General features: G+C 36.7%; 1 protein-coding gene across 1 annotated transcript in view; it reads right to left on the bottom strand.

The window, feature by feature from the left end:
• FTO (FTO alpha-ketoglutarate dependent dioxygenase) overlaps positions 1-16,220 on the bottom strand; it is a gene marked incomplete at both ends in the record, with an annotated part of 230,320 nt that overhangs the window by 157,050 nt on the left and 57,050 nt on the right. The window contains 3 exon segments of the mRNA XM_080351785.1: positions 3,781-3,900; positions 10,708-10,851; positions 11,356-11,435. Of these exon segments, the coding sequence (XP_080207911.1) occupies positions 3,781-3,900; positions 10,708-10,851; positions 11,356-11,435 (344 nt within the window).

Raw genomic sequence — 16,220 nt, 5'->3', positions numbered from 1 at the left:
CCTTGTTTTAATTTGAGGAAGGAAGAAAAAAAAAAGAAATATATTATGGCCCTGGGCTGAGATTTTGTAGCTCAAGTTTCAGCCTAGACTCAATTCTAACTGTCAGGCTGTAAACCCCTGACAATAGTGGCTTATAGCAGAAACGATTACATACTTCATATGTAGCACTCATGGTATATAGTAAAATAGACCTCAAAAAGGAAAGAAAAATCATTTTACAAGAAAATAGCCTTGCTCTCCAATTTCAATTTAGTTGTATAAACTGATAAAAGTGTGCTATTGAGAATTAACAGTAACATAACTAGTAATATAGTTTTTAAAAGTTTTACAAATCAAGAAGAAAGCTGTGCAGAAAGATACCAGTTTGCATGAAATGCCACCTTGCTTCTATAACTACAGAATGTGCACATTTCTGCTTTTAAATAGGTATCAATTAAAAGGTGTGCTGCATTTCACTATCATCATCTGTATTTGAGGATGCCAAAAAGTGAAACAAATGCTATAGAAATTACTTGTGTTTCAGCTATACCACTAAAAATCAGTTCTTTAAGATCTATGTTCCATTCCTTTAAGTAGACTCTTTATAGTAGCGAAACAGTTATGCTGTTAAATATAACTCCAAATCAGTCATAACTTCTCTATATTTTAGTTGTACATTTTTTTTCCATCTTGCCAAATTCCTGCATAAATAGGTGGGATTAAATGGAACCTAGCCTACCTAACATAATTATATATGTTGTGACTTTATACTGCAATGAAACTGATACATTTTAATAATCTCAGTCTTGGCTCTTACCCACTGAAGTCAATAAAGGTTATTAAGGCCAACTGCCATATAAATACATTGCTACATTGCTAAATGGACTGTCAGAGCAGGAAATACAATTCACACCATATAGCACTACTGGGTCTTCACTTATTTTTTTTAAAGGAACACTAGATATGTTAAAAAATTCTTTAAAGATTCGATATTTAAGTATAATTATATGTTTACTTTTCATCCCACAAACACACACCATTTAATTGAGTCACGTTTTACTTATTCAAACATGAATCAGCCTAAAACAAAATAAACCACCATCACCAAAAAAAAGGCGAGACTGTAGGAGTTCTGCAGCATGGCGTTGGAAGATTTTCATAGCTAAAATAAATGTCAGATTGCAAGGCTTGCATGATATCAGACCCTGAGAGACAAATTGTCTCTCCACTGAATCTCAGAACAGCTACAGCAAGACTTGCTCACATCACATGAGATTTCTGCTTTTCAGACTTCTCTTTACCCAGAAAGCAAAGCTTGTCCTGTCTTTTTTCAAATGGTAACTCTCCCTTTGAATTCAGCACGCGTTTATCCTGATGTTGCAGACGATAATGTGTTAATCTTGGATGACTTTTAAAAAAACCCCTCGAACATTTGAATAGCCTTCATATTTTCAAGGGAGGGGGGAAAAGAGAAGAAGATTGGTTAAACTGCTTTGGATTTAATGGTTCATAAATTCATGAGGTAATATTGTGGGAAATGTGATGTTTTATCAGAATGTCATTCAAATGAAAGGTTTAACATTTACATCACAAGAGCGAGCTCTAAGTAAAACTATCCTCAGGGAAAGAAATGCCAGGAATAAACATGATGATAAAATTGTGTGCTTGCCATAACGTTCAAAAATATGAAAGAAAGCCCAAAGGTTTGAAGACACTGGGTTAAACTTCCTGCAGTATCCTACTTGGCTGTGACATTGGAGCAATTACAATTAGCAGAATTAGAAATCATTCTGGAAAAGTATATTTTCTTCTCTAAGACTGCAACACTAAACAAGAGTGAGGGGAATAGGAAAAAGCAAAAAAGGCATACGGGGAAACCCATCTGACTTTTGTATCACTGTAGACACATAGATCAAAAAAAATAAGTCAATAAGTTCAGCTCACACACAAATGTAAAAAAATGCATTGCTTAAGTGTTTTAAGAAATAATTCATTTTAAGCAATAATACTCTACTGTGACAAAATCAACAGCTCTGTGCCATTTTAAATATAAGCTTTTTGCCACTTTTTTTTTTCTTTAAGAATCATCCAGCTAAAATTATAAATTTAGAGAAAAAAGCGTTGACTGTAGACTACTGAGTACCTTCAGAAAAACCTTTTTGATTTAACTGAATGCTGTGGAAGCTAAGCATGCACCAAAACACTGCACTTTTTATGTTAAATTGCTGTTGAATTTGTTAACCCACAATTGATTTCCTGTGTTATGGAATCTTAGAGATTACAGCTAACTTGAAGCAACAGGGATAATTCTTGATGTTAATGCTACATTTCTATGTATTTTTATTAAGTCTGTGCCTGTTGTTGCATTAAAACTGTGGCTCAACATTGCCCTCTACTGTCATTTTGTTAAACACTAAAGGGCAAAACGTAGGTTAAAGCCCAAAAAACCCACCCTACCTCCAAGTCTCAAATACAGTAAGCATCAAATTTACTTAGAGACTCAACAAAACAGACATTCTCAATTAACATTCTCTTCTGTCTCCTTCAATAGCTGAAATTAATTGTGATTAATATGTTATAAGTCATAAACATTAAAACCATTTTTAAAATTTAAATTAGAAGCAGCTTCTGTCTTGGCCCAACCTTCAGTTTGCTGATAAATATCATCCTGAGGCCTGTTGAAAGGAGATCCACTGACGCCACCGTGTTTCTAATTAGAGACACATGGTAATGTCACACCAATTGCAGAAAACCAAGCCCTTGAGAATTCCTGAGTTTGCTGTTTTTCCATGTTCTCAACACACAATGGATATAAAATAACAATCAAACATACTTGCCTCTACCTCATCTAAGCCTGTGTTACAAGCGAGTAAGTTGTCATTTGAAAGAAAAACAAACCAAAAGATCTTTTTTAAATTATGAAGATCACTCAAGAATGTGAGCATATAAGAACACAAAAATGAGGGAAAAACCCAACATAAACAAGTTATGCATAACTTCTCTCCTTTTGTAGGAAAGTTTAATGCTCTCCGATTCCTTGCGGCAACTGATTTCACAAATGAAAGTTTCACTTTTCCACACTTATTTTCCAAGTCTGAAACGAGCCATTGCTGGAAAAGCTACAACGCGTTTGAGCAACTCAATGACTCACGACATTTCCCTCTAAACTCAAGAGCACATTCTTGTTGCACTGGACCTCCCGGGATTCAAACCCACCTCTGCTACAAACCATACTCAGCACCCCCAACTACATCACAAACTTCTCTAGTCAGCTACAGGCACATTGACGTACTTTATGTACAGGAACCAAAATCCCTACAATTATTCAAGAAACTGATCTCCTCTTGTTGGCTCAGCTATGGTGTAAGCATGCAGGTGGGCTACAAACAGACGGTTGTACCTCCAGATCACCAGGTTTTACTCTCAGCCTTCCTCGGGTGCATTCACCACTGTTGTCACTGAAGAGTTGTCTCTCGGTGTTGTATGAAAAAGTTGACAATGCACAGTTTCATGTCATGTAGTATTTGATACATGACATTTTATGAGGCTATCAAACTTTGAAAACAAGCAAAGTTGGGAAATAACTAAAATCTTGGGGGTCTGGATCTTAGTTTGCTCACTTTTCTGCTGGCTACCGGGGGAAAGAAATCAGAGGCAGCAGTGGAAGGCTGACATTGATTCCACTTGTCATATGTTCTGAATAAAGTTTAAATCTCATTACTACAGTACAATTAAAAACATCATTGTGAATGCTCTCAGAGTTAAGCTTTAGAGGCTCTAGATTATAAAACTACTACTTACCATAATCTCCATTTTTTTCCAAAATTCTTCCAATTTAGCCATAGGCTTAAGCCACCAATCAGTGCACTTCAAATACCGCTTGCCTTGAAACCAAAACTGCCTAAGCCACTCAAATTCAACCTGCAAGATAAAAACATATGGTACCGTAAACATCTATGTTCATTATTTGGGGCAGGCATGGGGTAATACATGAAATACCTGAGCAATCCCATAGAAATGAAAGCTACTGAAGAACTCATTTCTAAATGCACCCTTACACCCAGTTGTTTATTTCTATTCCATATGAATTTTTGACCCTTCAAATCTAGAGGTGCAAACCCGATCTCTTTTCTTTACATGTGGTACATGTACAAAGAACATTAAAAGTTTACATTTACTCATGATTCAGTCAAATATGTACCAACTCTGGCTTATTTTGATGAACACCGCGGGTTTGAAAATATTGCAGTTACATAAAAGACTGAAAAATCTTGCAGGAATAAAATTGCTAGAATGCAGGTGAGCCAACCGCTATGAAATGAGAGCACAGCATTGTTATGAACCAGAGTTTCTCATACATTCCCAAGCCACCTGGTTCCCAGCCAGGCTGCCCATTGCTTTCAGAGCACATTTTAGCTTACTAAAACATAAATATATAGCTCATCAAATATTCTTTAAGCAAAATAATTGAATTTATCGTAATTTCCATTGAGCCTTTTTTCCTTTAATAGTAATCCATCGTTCTGGTGTTTAGAGTTCTGTATTTATCTTTGTTGTGGTAGTTATGTTTCACACCGAGTTCAGAGCTGCTTTAATCACTATTTGTACCATGAAGGTTTTTGTTTATCCCTGCTCAGCTCCAACGATGCAAAGAGAGACAACCTGCCAAGGGGAGAGAATAAAGAAGACTGCCCAGAGCCATCACCTAATGCTTTCTTTCCTGCAAGGGTGAACAGAACGGCTACAGAAATCTGAAAGTGTTTGTTAACATTAACTGTTTGCTCAATATATGGTAAAGATTACAATAAAAGATACTTAAATTTGAAGTGTATAAAAAGAATATTAAAGCAACTTTGTGGGTAAAAATATAACAACATGATTAGTTGGCAGACACGGGTCTTAAAACACTTTCAAAAAATCGGACTGCTAGCCTAGCGACTTTTTATTATAGCACAGAAGTTTGATGACATCCTTCCTAAAAAAAGCTGAAGGAAAGTTTGCTTCCTCTAGAGTATTAATGAGGTATGAAGGACCAAGTTATGGTTTGCTATTATAAAAAATTAAAGAAAATAAAAAGCCTCAGTATAGGGAGTTTTGGGAAGGCTGAGCATAGCAACAGTTCAACTAGAGTATTAAGCACTCACTACTTTTTTCTCCCTCCACTGCTTCTTGTTTTTGCTGGCCTCTACCATGAATGGGCTATAACATATGACGTCTGGCTAACATGTTTCGTGAAATGAATCACATGAGGCCACTAATGAAATTTTGTTTTCAATTAAAATCAATGTTACAATATGGATCATCATAGCAAGAATATATTTCAGTCAATCTGATTTTTGACTGGTCATATTGATTTGTTACATTAATCTATGTAATTTCAGTCTAATTCAAGTCTGGCATCTTGGCCAAATTTTAAATCGGTCTTGATCCTACACAGAATATATAACTTGACACAGAAAAGCTGCTTTTTAAGTGCAAGAGGTAAAGTTTAGTAACAGGGCAGTTAATTTTCTGCAGGATTCAGCCATCTCATCAGAGGTCAGTGTACCGAATTGCAACATGTGGCTGTTCAACCACGGGGACTACAGTTTACTAGAGCTCTCAAACTCAGGTTCACATTCGACTCACAACGTCTTTGTTTAGCTCTGAGTGAATAAAATGGGTGTTGGGGAAAAAAACAATGTTTCACCCACCAACTTCACCATCAAGTGCTTGACAAGTGACTGCTCTGCATGGATAACTGTTGATTATGGAAAAAAAATAAACTTGATGGGGAACAGTGACAGGATTCCTCTATTGCTCTGTCCTTGTTTTAGATATATGAAAGCATAAATACTTCGTTTTGCTAAAAACTTCCAGAGATTCCAGTTCTGCTACATTTGTTTGGTATTTTTAATTAACACACCAACACTTTTTACACCGCATCCATTACTAAACATGCGTTTTAACAAGAACATATGTCGTCTGCTTTCCAAGTTCTCTTAAATGCTTTATGTCCTCTTGTTTCACTGAACTCTACTCTGTAATAACTCTTCCTGGAGCAGAGCGGGGCTCCTCCTGGTTTGCCTCCTTCCAGAAACAGGAGGAGCTGTACCAGGAAAAAACCCACAGCGGTAAATACTGGAGAGAGACAAAGAGCTCAATTCCAGCCTTAGCAGAACTGAAGCTACAGAACATTCATCTTCTGTGACAAAACTCTCAGGTTAACAGCTCTTGCCAAGCATTTTGTCACAGAGTTTTATTTGGGAGACCCTCACATACCAGACCTAACTTTAATGGTCATTAGAAAGCGTTTTACATGACTGAACAGGACAAAGCTTAAACATATTAACATGTAAAAATATATATGCTGAGTGTATGAGGAACAATTTTCATCTCCTAATTAATTTTCGCTGATGACTTAGATCTCTGGAAGTAAGCTCAGAATCAGGCCCCATATGTCTAACCTCAACATTTTTCCAAGTTGTCCTTTAAACAATGATTAAAGGCCAATTTTAGGTTATAGTCAATACTGGGTAGTAAAAGGCCAACAATACCATTTGACATTTTGTGAGCCAGTGCTCCTCAGTCAATTATTTAAAAGTATTGGTTATTAAATGCCACATATGTAGGTGATCTATATTTTCTCTCTGTCGTACTAGCCAGCCACCAACCACACTGTCAGCCCACTGTGATGTACTAAAACATATTAACCTTCCTTTGGTTGCATACACCGCTACCCTTTCTCAGCAGTGACCTCGGTGTCTTCAGCTTACCTAGCCCAGGCTTTTCTACATCCCTCCGCACTCACCACACTTACATTTATCTACTGCTGCCATGAAAATGGATTTGCTGTAGGAAAAAGTGACTGCACCTCACAAGCAACAGAGCAACCAGTTCAGTCTCAAGTTTTAATCAGAGTAATAGGGATTTGATAATCAGAGCTGAGTAAAAACCCTGATGAGGACAAAACCCCACCTTTTCAAACTTGAGTACTTACTCTGAAACCTGCTACATTTTCAACAATCTCCAGATGCTAAAAAAACCCCTCCTCTAGCGTTTTACTTCATAGAGAACATCCAATTATTCGTGTGGTGCTGGCAAATAAAGACGACTTGAAACTAGCTTACAACATGAACTATTACCAGCTTTTGCGCTACTCAGAGCAAGGAAAACAAATTTTCTTTGAAATGTGAAGAATAGGCTGGTGATGATCTTTTCTGCAGATTTATTTTCATATGTATGAGCATTTACATCATCTGACCAGCAGTGTTTTATTACCTTAAAAAGCATTTACTCACCAAAGGGTTTCCCCAGGTCCCCTGTAGTTCTGTTTGGGACATACCCAGCAGCTGTATATATTTTGGAAAGCCAAGTGTGATTCAGTAGGGGCAAGAGGTTCACGTTCAGTGAACTCTGCAAGATCATTTATTTCAGGATAAATTATTACCGGCCAAACAGCAATCTAATTGCTTAAAGGGGTAACTTCAATCTTGAACACTATGTGTGCACTGTTAGGCTATTGTACGTCACAGCTGCCCAGGTAATTACTTCTGCTCACCCTGCCACACTCCGTTCACTGGACACCCTGCCATGGAAGTATTTGTTCAGACTACAAGCCCATAAGCTACTCAGACAAGCAGTATGTGAGCCCTTAATTAAAGTTATCTTTACTTAAAACTACAAAGTACACACCGGGAGCGAAGTGACTTGCACATCTAACAAACAGCACATACCTGGCAATTACTCAGATATTCCTTTGAAGGCTGTTCTAGTGAGGGAGACCATGACAACAAAGCTAAGTCTAAAGAAGTCGTAAACTTCTACCTGGCTGCCCACTAGAGATGCTAAAAACCTCAGGTTAGCATCTCATTTTTTTGGACAGGAAGACCTTTGTCCAGACATCCAAGACAAGCCTCTGACAGCTGAACTCAGGGATATAGAACATCAGTAAAGACATCCCCTGGATACTCACTCATACCTTTCTTAGAGGTTTCTTTGACCACCACAGAAATGGAAAAAAATAAGTTTCCGCCTATGCTTCAGATCTTCAGTTTAAACCCACTTTATCAGCACAATAAGTCGATTTTTCTGCCCAGGAGTATGAAAGTGAAGGCACAGAATCATACCTCATTCTTTCAGACTTGCTCTTAGGCTTTTTCCCTCCAGCAGACACAGATAATTCATCCAGACCTCATTTGGCAGAGCAGTTAATGCCAGGATAGACTGTGAATCTGTGCTCAACTAGTACATTTTAGCTGACTTGCACATGGGCTGGTGGCACTGTGATGGTTCTGCTCTGGTTAATGAGCTCTGGTGACCAGTTCAGAGATGCCAGGCAGAGGGGTCAAAAAAACCCAGGAAAATAAAGAATCTAGAACAATGGCTGCATCTAGTTATCTGAGTTGAATCCTATGAAGAACTTCAGTTATGATAATGTTTGAATATAAAACACAAAAGCATCACTATCTTAGGGATGGTAACACTGTCTAATCTCATGCTCATGATCTCTGGTCCAGAGGAACAGAAAAAAAATACACAAAGAGGTTTAGAACTAGCACAGAAAGCTGTATATCAGACAGAAATACATGGGCAAAATTGGGTGGCAGTTCTTCCTTAATTCTGCGTTTGACTTATTGTGCAATTTTGACTTTAGTGTTTAAATATACTAACAAAGTAAGGAAAAAATACACGCCAGTGATCAAATCTTGACCACACTCATCAAAGGAAGACTAATTTTCATCAGTAAACAGTTTGATTCTTTAAAGAAGCAAAACACATTATTCTTTTACACCTGCCTGAGAAAATTTGGACCTAAAACCTGTATTAGTGCCTGAAAATACAAAGATTTATCATACAGTGAGTAAAAGAAGGTTGGAAGCTTTTATATGCAGAAAAAGTTGCATTAGCCTTGCAGATCTGTATGTTTTCACTTCAGTGATGTTCAAAAAAGAAATGTGCATTTACCATAGTGATAAGCCTCTAGTAATTTTGTCTACTTGTGCAGCAAATAAATGAAATTTAAGTAGCACTTCAAAATACAGAATTTATCCTTCAAGTGAAGAGGTGACCTTGGGATAAAAAAAAATAAATAAAAACAGGTGAATGAGTATTCTCTTTTCAAATGAAATATAGATCCAGTGTGCCTACTACATCTAAGTGTGCAATATGTACAAGGTCAACAACGATTTCTCTTACAGTATATCCCATATGTGTAACAGGAAACTTCCCTGTGTGTCACACAGCAAAATTATTCAGGTGACTGCGAACACCAGGGGCTAGTCTCTCACCTGATGTAACCGGCGCATGTCTTTGATGTGAAAGGACCCGTGCAAATTTACACCAGCTGTGCATGTGCCCCTAGCTGTGCAAACCACATATGCGTGTAGTTTTATGGACTGAGCCTGATTAATGTTTTGTAAAACCCTGCATGCATCAGACTTCTTTAAATTACTCTGGGAGCTGTTTTGCTAAAAGTCAAGGGTGCAAATCTTCTGCCATCACTATAGTCAATTTTACCAACTGTGAACAATGCAGATAAAACTGTGTTCTATGAAGTTTTAGTAACAATACACAATATTATATTCCTCAGCAGACAGCAATTTAAACAGTTTACACCAATTCTAATATGAGTGAAAATTGCCTATGTATTATATGGCTTCTAGTAGTGATCATACTTATCTTAGTAGAAATACAGCACAGCTCCTTCAAAATGCCTGAATATAGGAGTACTGTAGAAAATGTTTCAGAAGTCTGTATTAACTGGTTGCTATAGCTGTTTTTCAAGAGAGATAATCATCAGTGCTCTACAGTTGGGTCCAGCTGAAAGCTTTGTTTCAGGTAGAAGGACAGCTTTGCAGAGCACCTCAACAATCTGTCATTTTAAACTCCTAATTCACAGCCTTGACTACATTTTCTGTAACTTATAAAATAAGGGAAAGAAAATAAAAAGTAGTACTAAATTTACCATCTTCAGAAACACTACCCTTGTATGAAGACCCAGTCCCAGTGTCACATTCCTGACTGTATCCACTAAGAGAATAAGCCAAATTACATCTTTTGTGATAACCCCTGCTTTTATACTACAGGAAAAACTACCTTTTTCCACAACTTGCCAAAACTCTGTGATATTTTCAGTTCATTTGTCAAATCAATGTGTTTGTTAAGACTCCAGGTCTGTACTTTCAAGCAAGAAAGCACTGCCAGCTTCAGTGGAATCCTGAGAAAGTCTGTTGTTAGAGTACATATTTTGTGGCACAAAATTACCTACATTCCTCACAATCACTTCTGCTGTGTTTTCTTCAGAATACACTTTAAAGCACACTCACAATTGTGGCACAAGTGGCATCCTGTAAATAGCCAATTCAACACCTGACAAACAAGGGAGAATTTTTACCTGTTCTTCCCCTCTGACTTTTTTTCTCTCTCCATTTTTGTCAGAGAAGCTGTAAAGTACTTTGGTTTGTCCCCACACTATCAGGTCTGGTGCAACATTACTGAAACTACTCTTTTATTCTACCAGCAGAGGGATCTTAAAAAGGAAAAATGAAAACTTCGTGGGAGTGAAACAATCGATCCAAGTTAATCCCAATTACTCTACCCAGGTAAAAACGTCACGAAAAACACATTTCACACTTGTACAGATGAATGTCTTGTGAGCAGCTGAACACATTTAATTGCCAATAACTTCCCAAGCAGACTGCACCTCTCAGAACCTTGCTGAAGTGTTTTCAGTGCACTTCGTCTCACCTCATTATGTATTTCTTCTACTTGTTTTACAACTGCAGCTTCCAGTGATTTCAAAGATAAAGCCATTGAATCAGAATCACTCTGCAAATTCTGGAGTGCCAGTTCACATCGTCCAAATATGTATTCCAATGTTCCTCTTGAACACTATAAAGATACAATGAAAAAATGTATATATAGTCACTTCAGAACACATGTATTTGCTTCTAAAATAATAAAAGTAAAAGAGCAGGAGGGCTGTATTTCTGAAACTTCATTTCATGATCTTTTAAGCAAAAGTGTAATGCCTCCTGGATTGTCTAAAGAGTTATTGATATAAATTATGCAAACGTCTAAACCATCAAACATCTAGCCAGCCAACACAGGTAAAAATACAGTTGTTTCTACATTTCACCAGTAATCCATGAGGTGTGGTGCAGCACACTCTTAATTCATATTTTACATGCCTAACTGTGAGTTTAGGCAAACTACTAGTACAGAAAGAAGTGTACCTCAACCCAAAAATAAATCTACAGTTGTTCAAGAAAACAGTTTGAGTCATAAGCTTAAATGTGAACCACAGTTCTGGAAAAGACAACATGATGCTGCACATACGGTACCAGAATATCAGTTTTACAAATGACCGAACGGCAAACCATTTTTGATACTTACATCTGCCACTCTGTGAGTTGAGCTGAACCGAGGTGAAAAACCAGCCAGAACGCAGTGCTGATGTGTCATATTGAGATCATCTGGGGACAGATTAGAAAATCTTAAGTACAGGGGGAAATTATGCTTAATAAAATTTATTCTGACTGAATATGAACGAAAGACACTACAGTAAACACTTAAAAATACAGAATTCAGTCAGCACTATCTTCATACAGCTCTAATGTTTAGCAGAGCACAGCAACTATTCACTATCCTAGTGCTACAAAGATCTCTATTCATATTAGCTTTCTCCCAGTTTATACAGTTTAGAAGTGGCACTTTCCCACCTCTTATGGGAAAAGTTCAGCTAAACAACTTAATTCTTTCCAAGTTGAGGATCACTATAAACAGACTACTCAGAAATTACAATCTCTTTTCTCAAGACATTTTTTTATGTTTTTATCTGAAACCTCTCTAAAGTTCTTCCATCAGCTCATGGAACCCAGAAAGCACAATCTGCTCAGAGACCTGTCTCCAAAGCATTTCAGATGTGAATTTCTTGCAGCACCAGAACTCTGCCATGGACCTGAGCTCACCAACTGGCAACCAACCAATCCCACAAACCCTGTAGACAGAACCTACTTGGTTGCCATTAGAGTTCCATCAAAATCATCATAACTGAAGAATGCTTGAATTCTGGCAAATTAATGCTTTTTAGAGGAAACATATTCCTCTGGAGAAGTTCAGACGAGATCTAATATCAACACCTGCTGTTATGTTGAAAACCATTCATGAAGTGCTTTCCATTCAAACAGTTTTGGTGTCAGATTTATGCTGCCCTCTCAACCTTAACAAGACATTCAGGAAAAATCTACCAAGAATTTCTGTAAAGTCACTCCTGGGTTATAGTTTTATAAGTCAGTAAAAAGAGACTAATAAAATGATACAAATCTTGAAGTATTACCAATCAAAAAGCCATCATAGAAATAACTAGGAGAGAATAGGAACAGAGACCTACAAGACACTAGTTAACTTGGAGCCTGTATTTTCAACAATATGTATTCTTTAAGGGAATTTAGCTTCAGTCATCTTAATACAACATGAAGATAAATTAACAAGCTTCATCTTTCCATCGCAAAAATATAATTTCTCTTTAAGGGAGCAGTATTTGCAAACCTGAAAACTGATATCACAAATTCCTACTAATTTTTGAAAAGGCTCTTCTGACCATAATAGACTATCAGACTGAAAACAACACAGCGTGTGAGGTTTAACGGTATCCTCTTTGCTGCTAAAAGAAGATGTGCTTCCAAAGTTTTACTTTACCTTGCAAGAAGTGTAAAACTTTAAAACTGTTAAAAGTCTAATGAATAAGAATCCAGAAAAATGACCAAATTTATCCTAGTTAGAAGAATGGAGTCTTCTTTTTATGAATTTTATAAGCAACTATTACCATAGTTCTTATCTAAGACAGCAGATAGCATCACAAACTTGGAAAACAAAAACAACAGAAAACCATTTCTATAAGGAAGAGGCAGACAAGTGTTATGAAATAGGATTCAATTCCCACGGAGAAAGTTTTAATAGGAAGCTTATTTTCTATATGCATAAGTTTTGCAGATAGGTGAACAGAAAAAGCTTGAAAAAATGCTCCAAAAAACCCAAAAAGAACATAGGAGAAAGCAATTTTGTACATAAACATGTAAGGGTTAAAGTGCATAAAGCCAAGTCTTGCAAGGGTCAATGAACAACATTATCTCTGGACATCACAATATTTAAGTATCAGAATCCTGACAGAAAACAATCCTAAACACTTACACCACCCCACTCAGTGCCCATTCATTTTGGTGTGTTTCATGTAGCAAACACAGCACTTAAAGTATTACATTTTGATTTGCACCTTTTTTCAAACCCTTGGCAAATCTTCCGTTGTGGAGCTTCCCCTTGAAATTGCTTCCAACTGTCTCTAATCCTTTATGACTCTTAGACAGAAGCCTGTAATTTTAATTTAAGAGTTTATAATTCATCTAAAACTGTAATTGTACAAAAATAGTTGAAGCTTCATGGATTGCATGTCTCAAAGGATATTTGAAAAATATATTCTAGGTCTTAAAAGATTACAGTAAAGATTTGCTTTTCTTCTAAAAACATATTAATTGAAAAGAAAAAGCACTCTTTGTTAAATTGGCCATTGTCCATTTGGCAGCAAAAGCTTTTATTCAGATACAGAACACTACATCCAGATTACTATTTTGCTTTCAGAGCCAAACCAAAACTGTTACCTTCCTTGGACGTCCATGTCAAAACTACCATAGTACTCCCGTGGTTTTAGGCAAAATACAATCCATAAGTAGTTAACATGAATTTCAAATGACTAAACACTGATCGGTGAGGTTTGGAAAACCAAAACACAGCCTCTCCAGTACTATATTTCACATGAAATACATGCATATAAAAGTAGCAATATACATATCAGTCCTGCTTTGGAAACTGCATGTGTGCAAGTTATTTGTGTGACAGTTCTCCTGCATTTGTAGTAAGAGCCAACATGGCATCTTTCCTGCCCTTATCACAAATTCAGGGTGACTATAGCAGAGACATCTCATTTAAACATGTATTACAAAAGCAAAATCCCTCAAAATTAGGTGTAATGTCTAATGAATATGAAAAGTGACTTTTTGTTTTGAATATGCGTTAACACCAACTTAATGTATTTAGTATAGTTTCAAGAACTATCACACAGTCCCTTCTTCTCAAAACAGTCTTGCCTTCCATATGGATGCTTACGAAACACATATGCCAATTAACTCACTGCTAAGTAAGAGAGAAGTGTTGAGAACTGGACTACAGTTTTCTGCTTGCACGACTGTTGCTCTCTCAAAGCTTTCCCACCTCTATGGAAAATGCTGCCATTTACACAGACTGTTTTTCTGAAGTCTTATTAGGCTTTTTGTTTGTTTATAAATTTTAAAACACTACAAATTATCCAAATTTAAAATAGTATTTCTAGAAAAAAACCCAGGAAAACTAATGCAGCCTAACACATGCTAGAGTGCTACCCCGACCAAAGAGAAATTTTGAATCAAAGCCTAATCTCACCCATTAAAGCTATTCACATTTACCTGTACTAACAGGACAACATTGTGTGCCACCAGCCACTATGAAGTGTGGATGGTTCCTCGCACCCCAAGCAGTTTAACACCTACAGTAGCATCCCCCAACCAGACAATATTGCAGAGGGCTTGTTTGCATTCAAAGGAACACAATCTGCACGGCAACAGACTCTTGAATGCTGGAAAAAAATAACAACTTTTCTGTCTGAGGTGGAGCCCCTAAGAAACAAGAAGACTATTTTCTGCACACATGTATATGGCAAAAATCCATATTTCTTTTAAATAGATTGTTTTATTCTTTTATTTCAACTACTTTCTGCCTGCTGCTTCCCAGCAAATCATCAGCAACTTTATAGCCAGATCCCACTACAGGGTTACTATAGATGAGGCAAGATTTATTAAAAGAAATTAATCACATGTATGATTGTGTACAGGTGGCCAAAGCCACCTTGGAAAACAAAGTTATCAACTCAAAGTCTGTTTCAATAATTTGGAGGTCAGATTTTAACTTTACAGATTAAATACTAAGAAGTCACGAGAATGTTTGATCTGATGATCTGATTAGTTGCAAATGCATACAATTATTTGACAGAGAATTTCCAGCTACAGAAACCACAGATAACACACCTTGCGTAAAACATAAGCACTCAGAGAGAAACAATAACTGCATACCCATGTCATCGCAGGTTATTGAGACATAACAAAGTAGAAAGAAAGGAAATTAATTATTAGCCAACCCTTACTGAAAGGAATAGGCACAAAAGCCAACAGTACTTCCCAGCAAAACACAAACCACGCTGGAAGATACTCTCAGAATTCACAACTGGGTTTTGTATCATCTTTTCTATCTTCTTTCAAGTGTTCTTCCTGAACATTTTACACAGTTATCTTTATGTCGTCTATTTCATAAATCAGATAATAGGTACAATGACATTTAAAGCACTGGCTTTAATATTCTAAACACCACAAATATCTACAAACAAAACTGAAGTGGACTTGAGCTATTATTTTTCTTAACTAGCATAAAGAAATAAGTTTATTCTTAACCACAATACAGCACAATTTTCAAAAGCACTAAAATGTTTTTCCACATTTCCAGTTCTACTTGTATCCAACTGCACACAGCACTTCAACACGAGAAAATGTAACCAAACTAGATTCACTGTATGTATGTCAGCAAAAAGCACCAGGAAGGTCTCTCTCCTTCCCCAAGAAATTATGGGTCAGTGGAATATTAGAAAGCTAGAGGGATGATCTGTCCCTAATTACGAAATATTGTGCACAAACAAAACAGAACAGATTAAAAGGCTGAATTAAAAAAAAAAAAAAAGAAAAAGAAAAAAAGATCAAAGTTTTGAAATGACAAATATGTTTCAGGGGTTCGAAGTCTTAATAATCAAGGAATACAGCATTTGGATTAAATGTGGCCTCAAGGGAAAAAAAAAACTGTTAAAAAAACTCCAACACATTCAAGATGCTAGAGAGCAAAGAGGGTTCAAGTCAGTTTGTGGAAATGGAAGCAGATTTAATATCTCTAGAAATAGTTTAATGAGCCACTATATACATGTGGAAGTGTTTCCATTAAATGTTTATCTTTTACCACAAGCCAACCTCTGCAATGTGTGCACCCTACTTCTGGTTGGTTAGGAAAATAAGTTTTTGGTGCTTCTTGAACTATAATTTGCTGGGGGTGGGGAGCAGTATAAGATTCCAAGTTCATCTTCATGCTGTTTTAAAACCCTAACCTTCAAGCAAGAGCTTGATCTATGGGAA

This window comes from Nesoenas mayeri, assembly GCF_963082525.1.
Source record: "Nesoenas mayeri genome assembly, chromosome: 12".
Taxonomy (NCBI): domain Eukaryota; kingdom Metazoa; phylum Chordata; class Aves; order Columbiformes; family Columbidae; genus Nesoenas; species Nesoenas mayeri.
The sequence above is the reverse complement of the archived record's forward strand: the minus strand, read 5'-3'. Positions and strand labels throughout refer to the sequence as shown.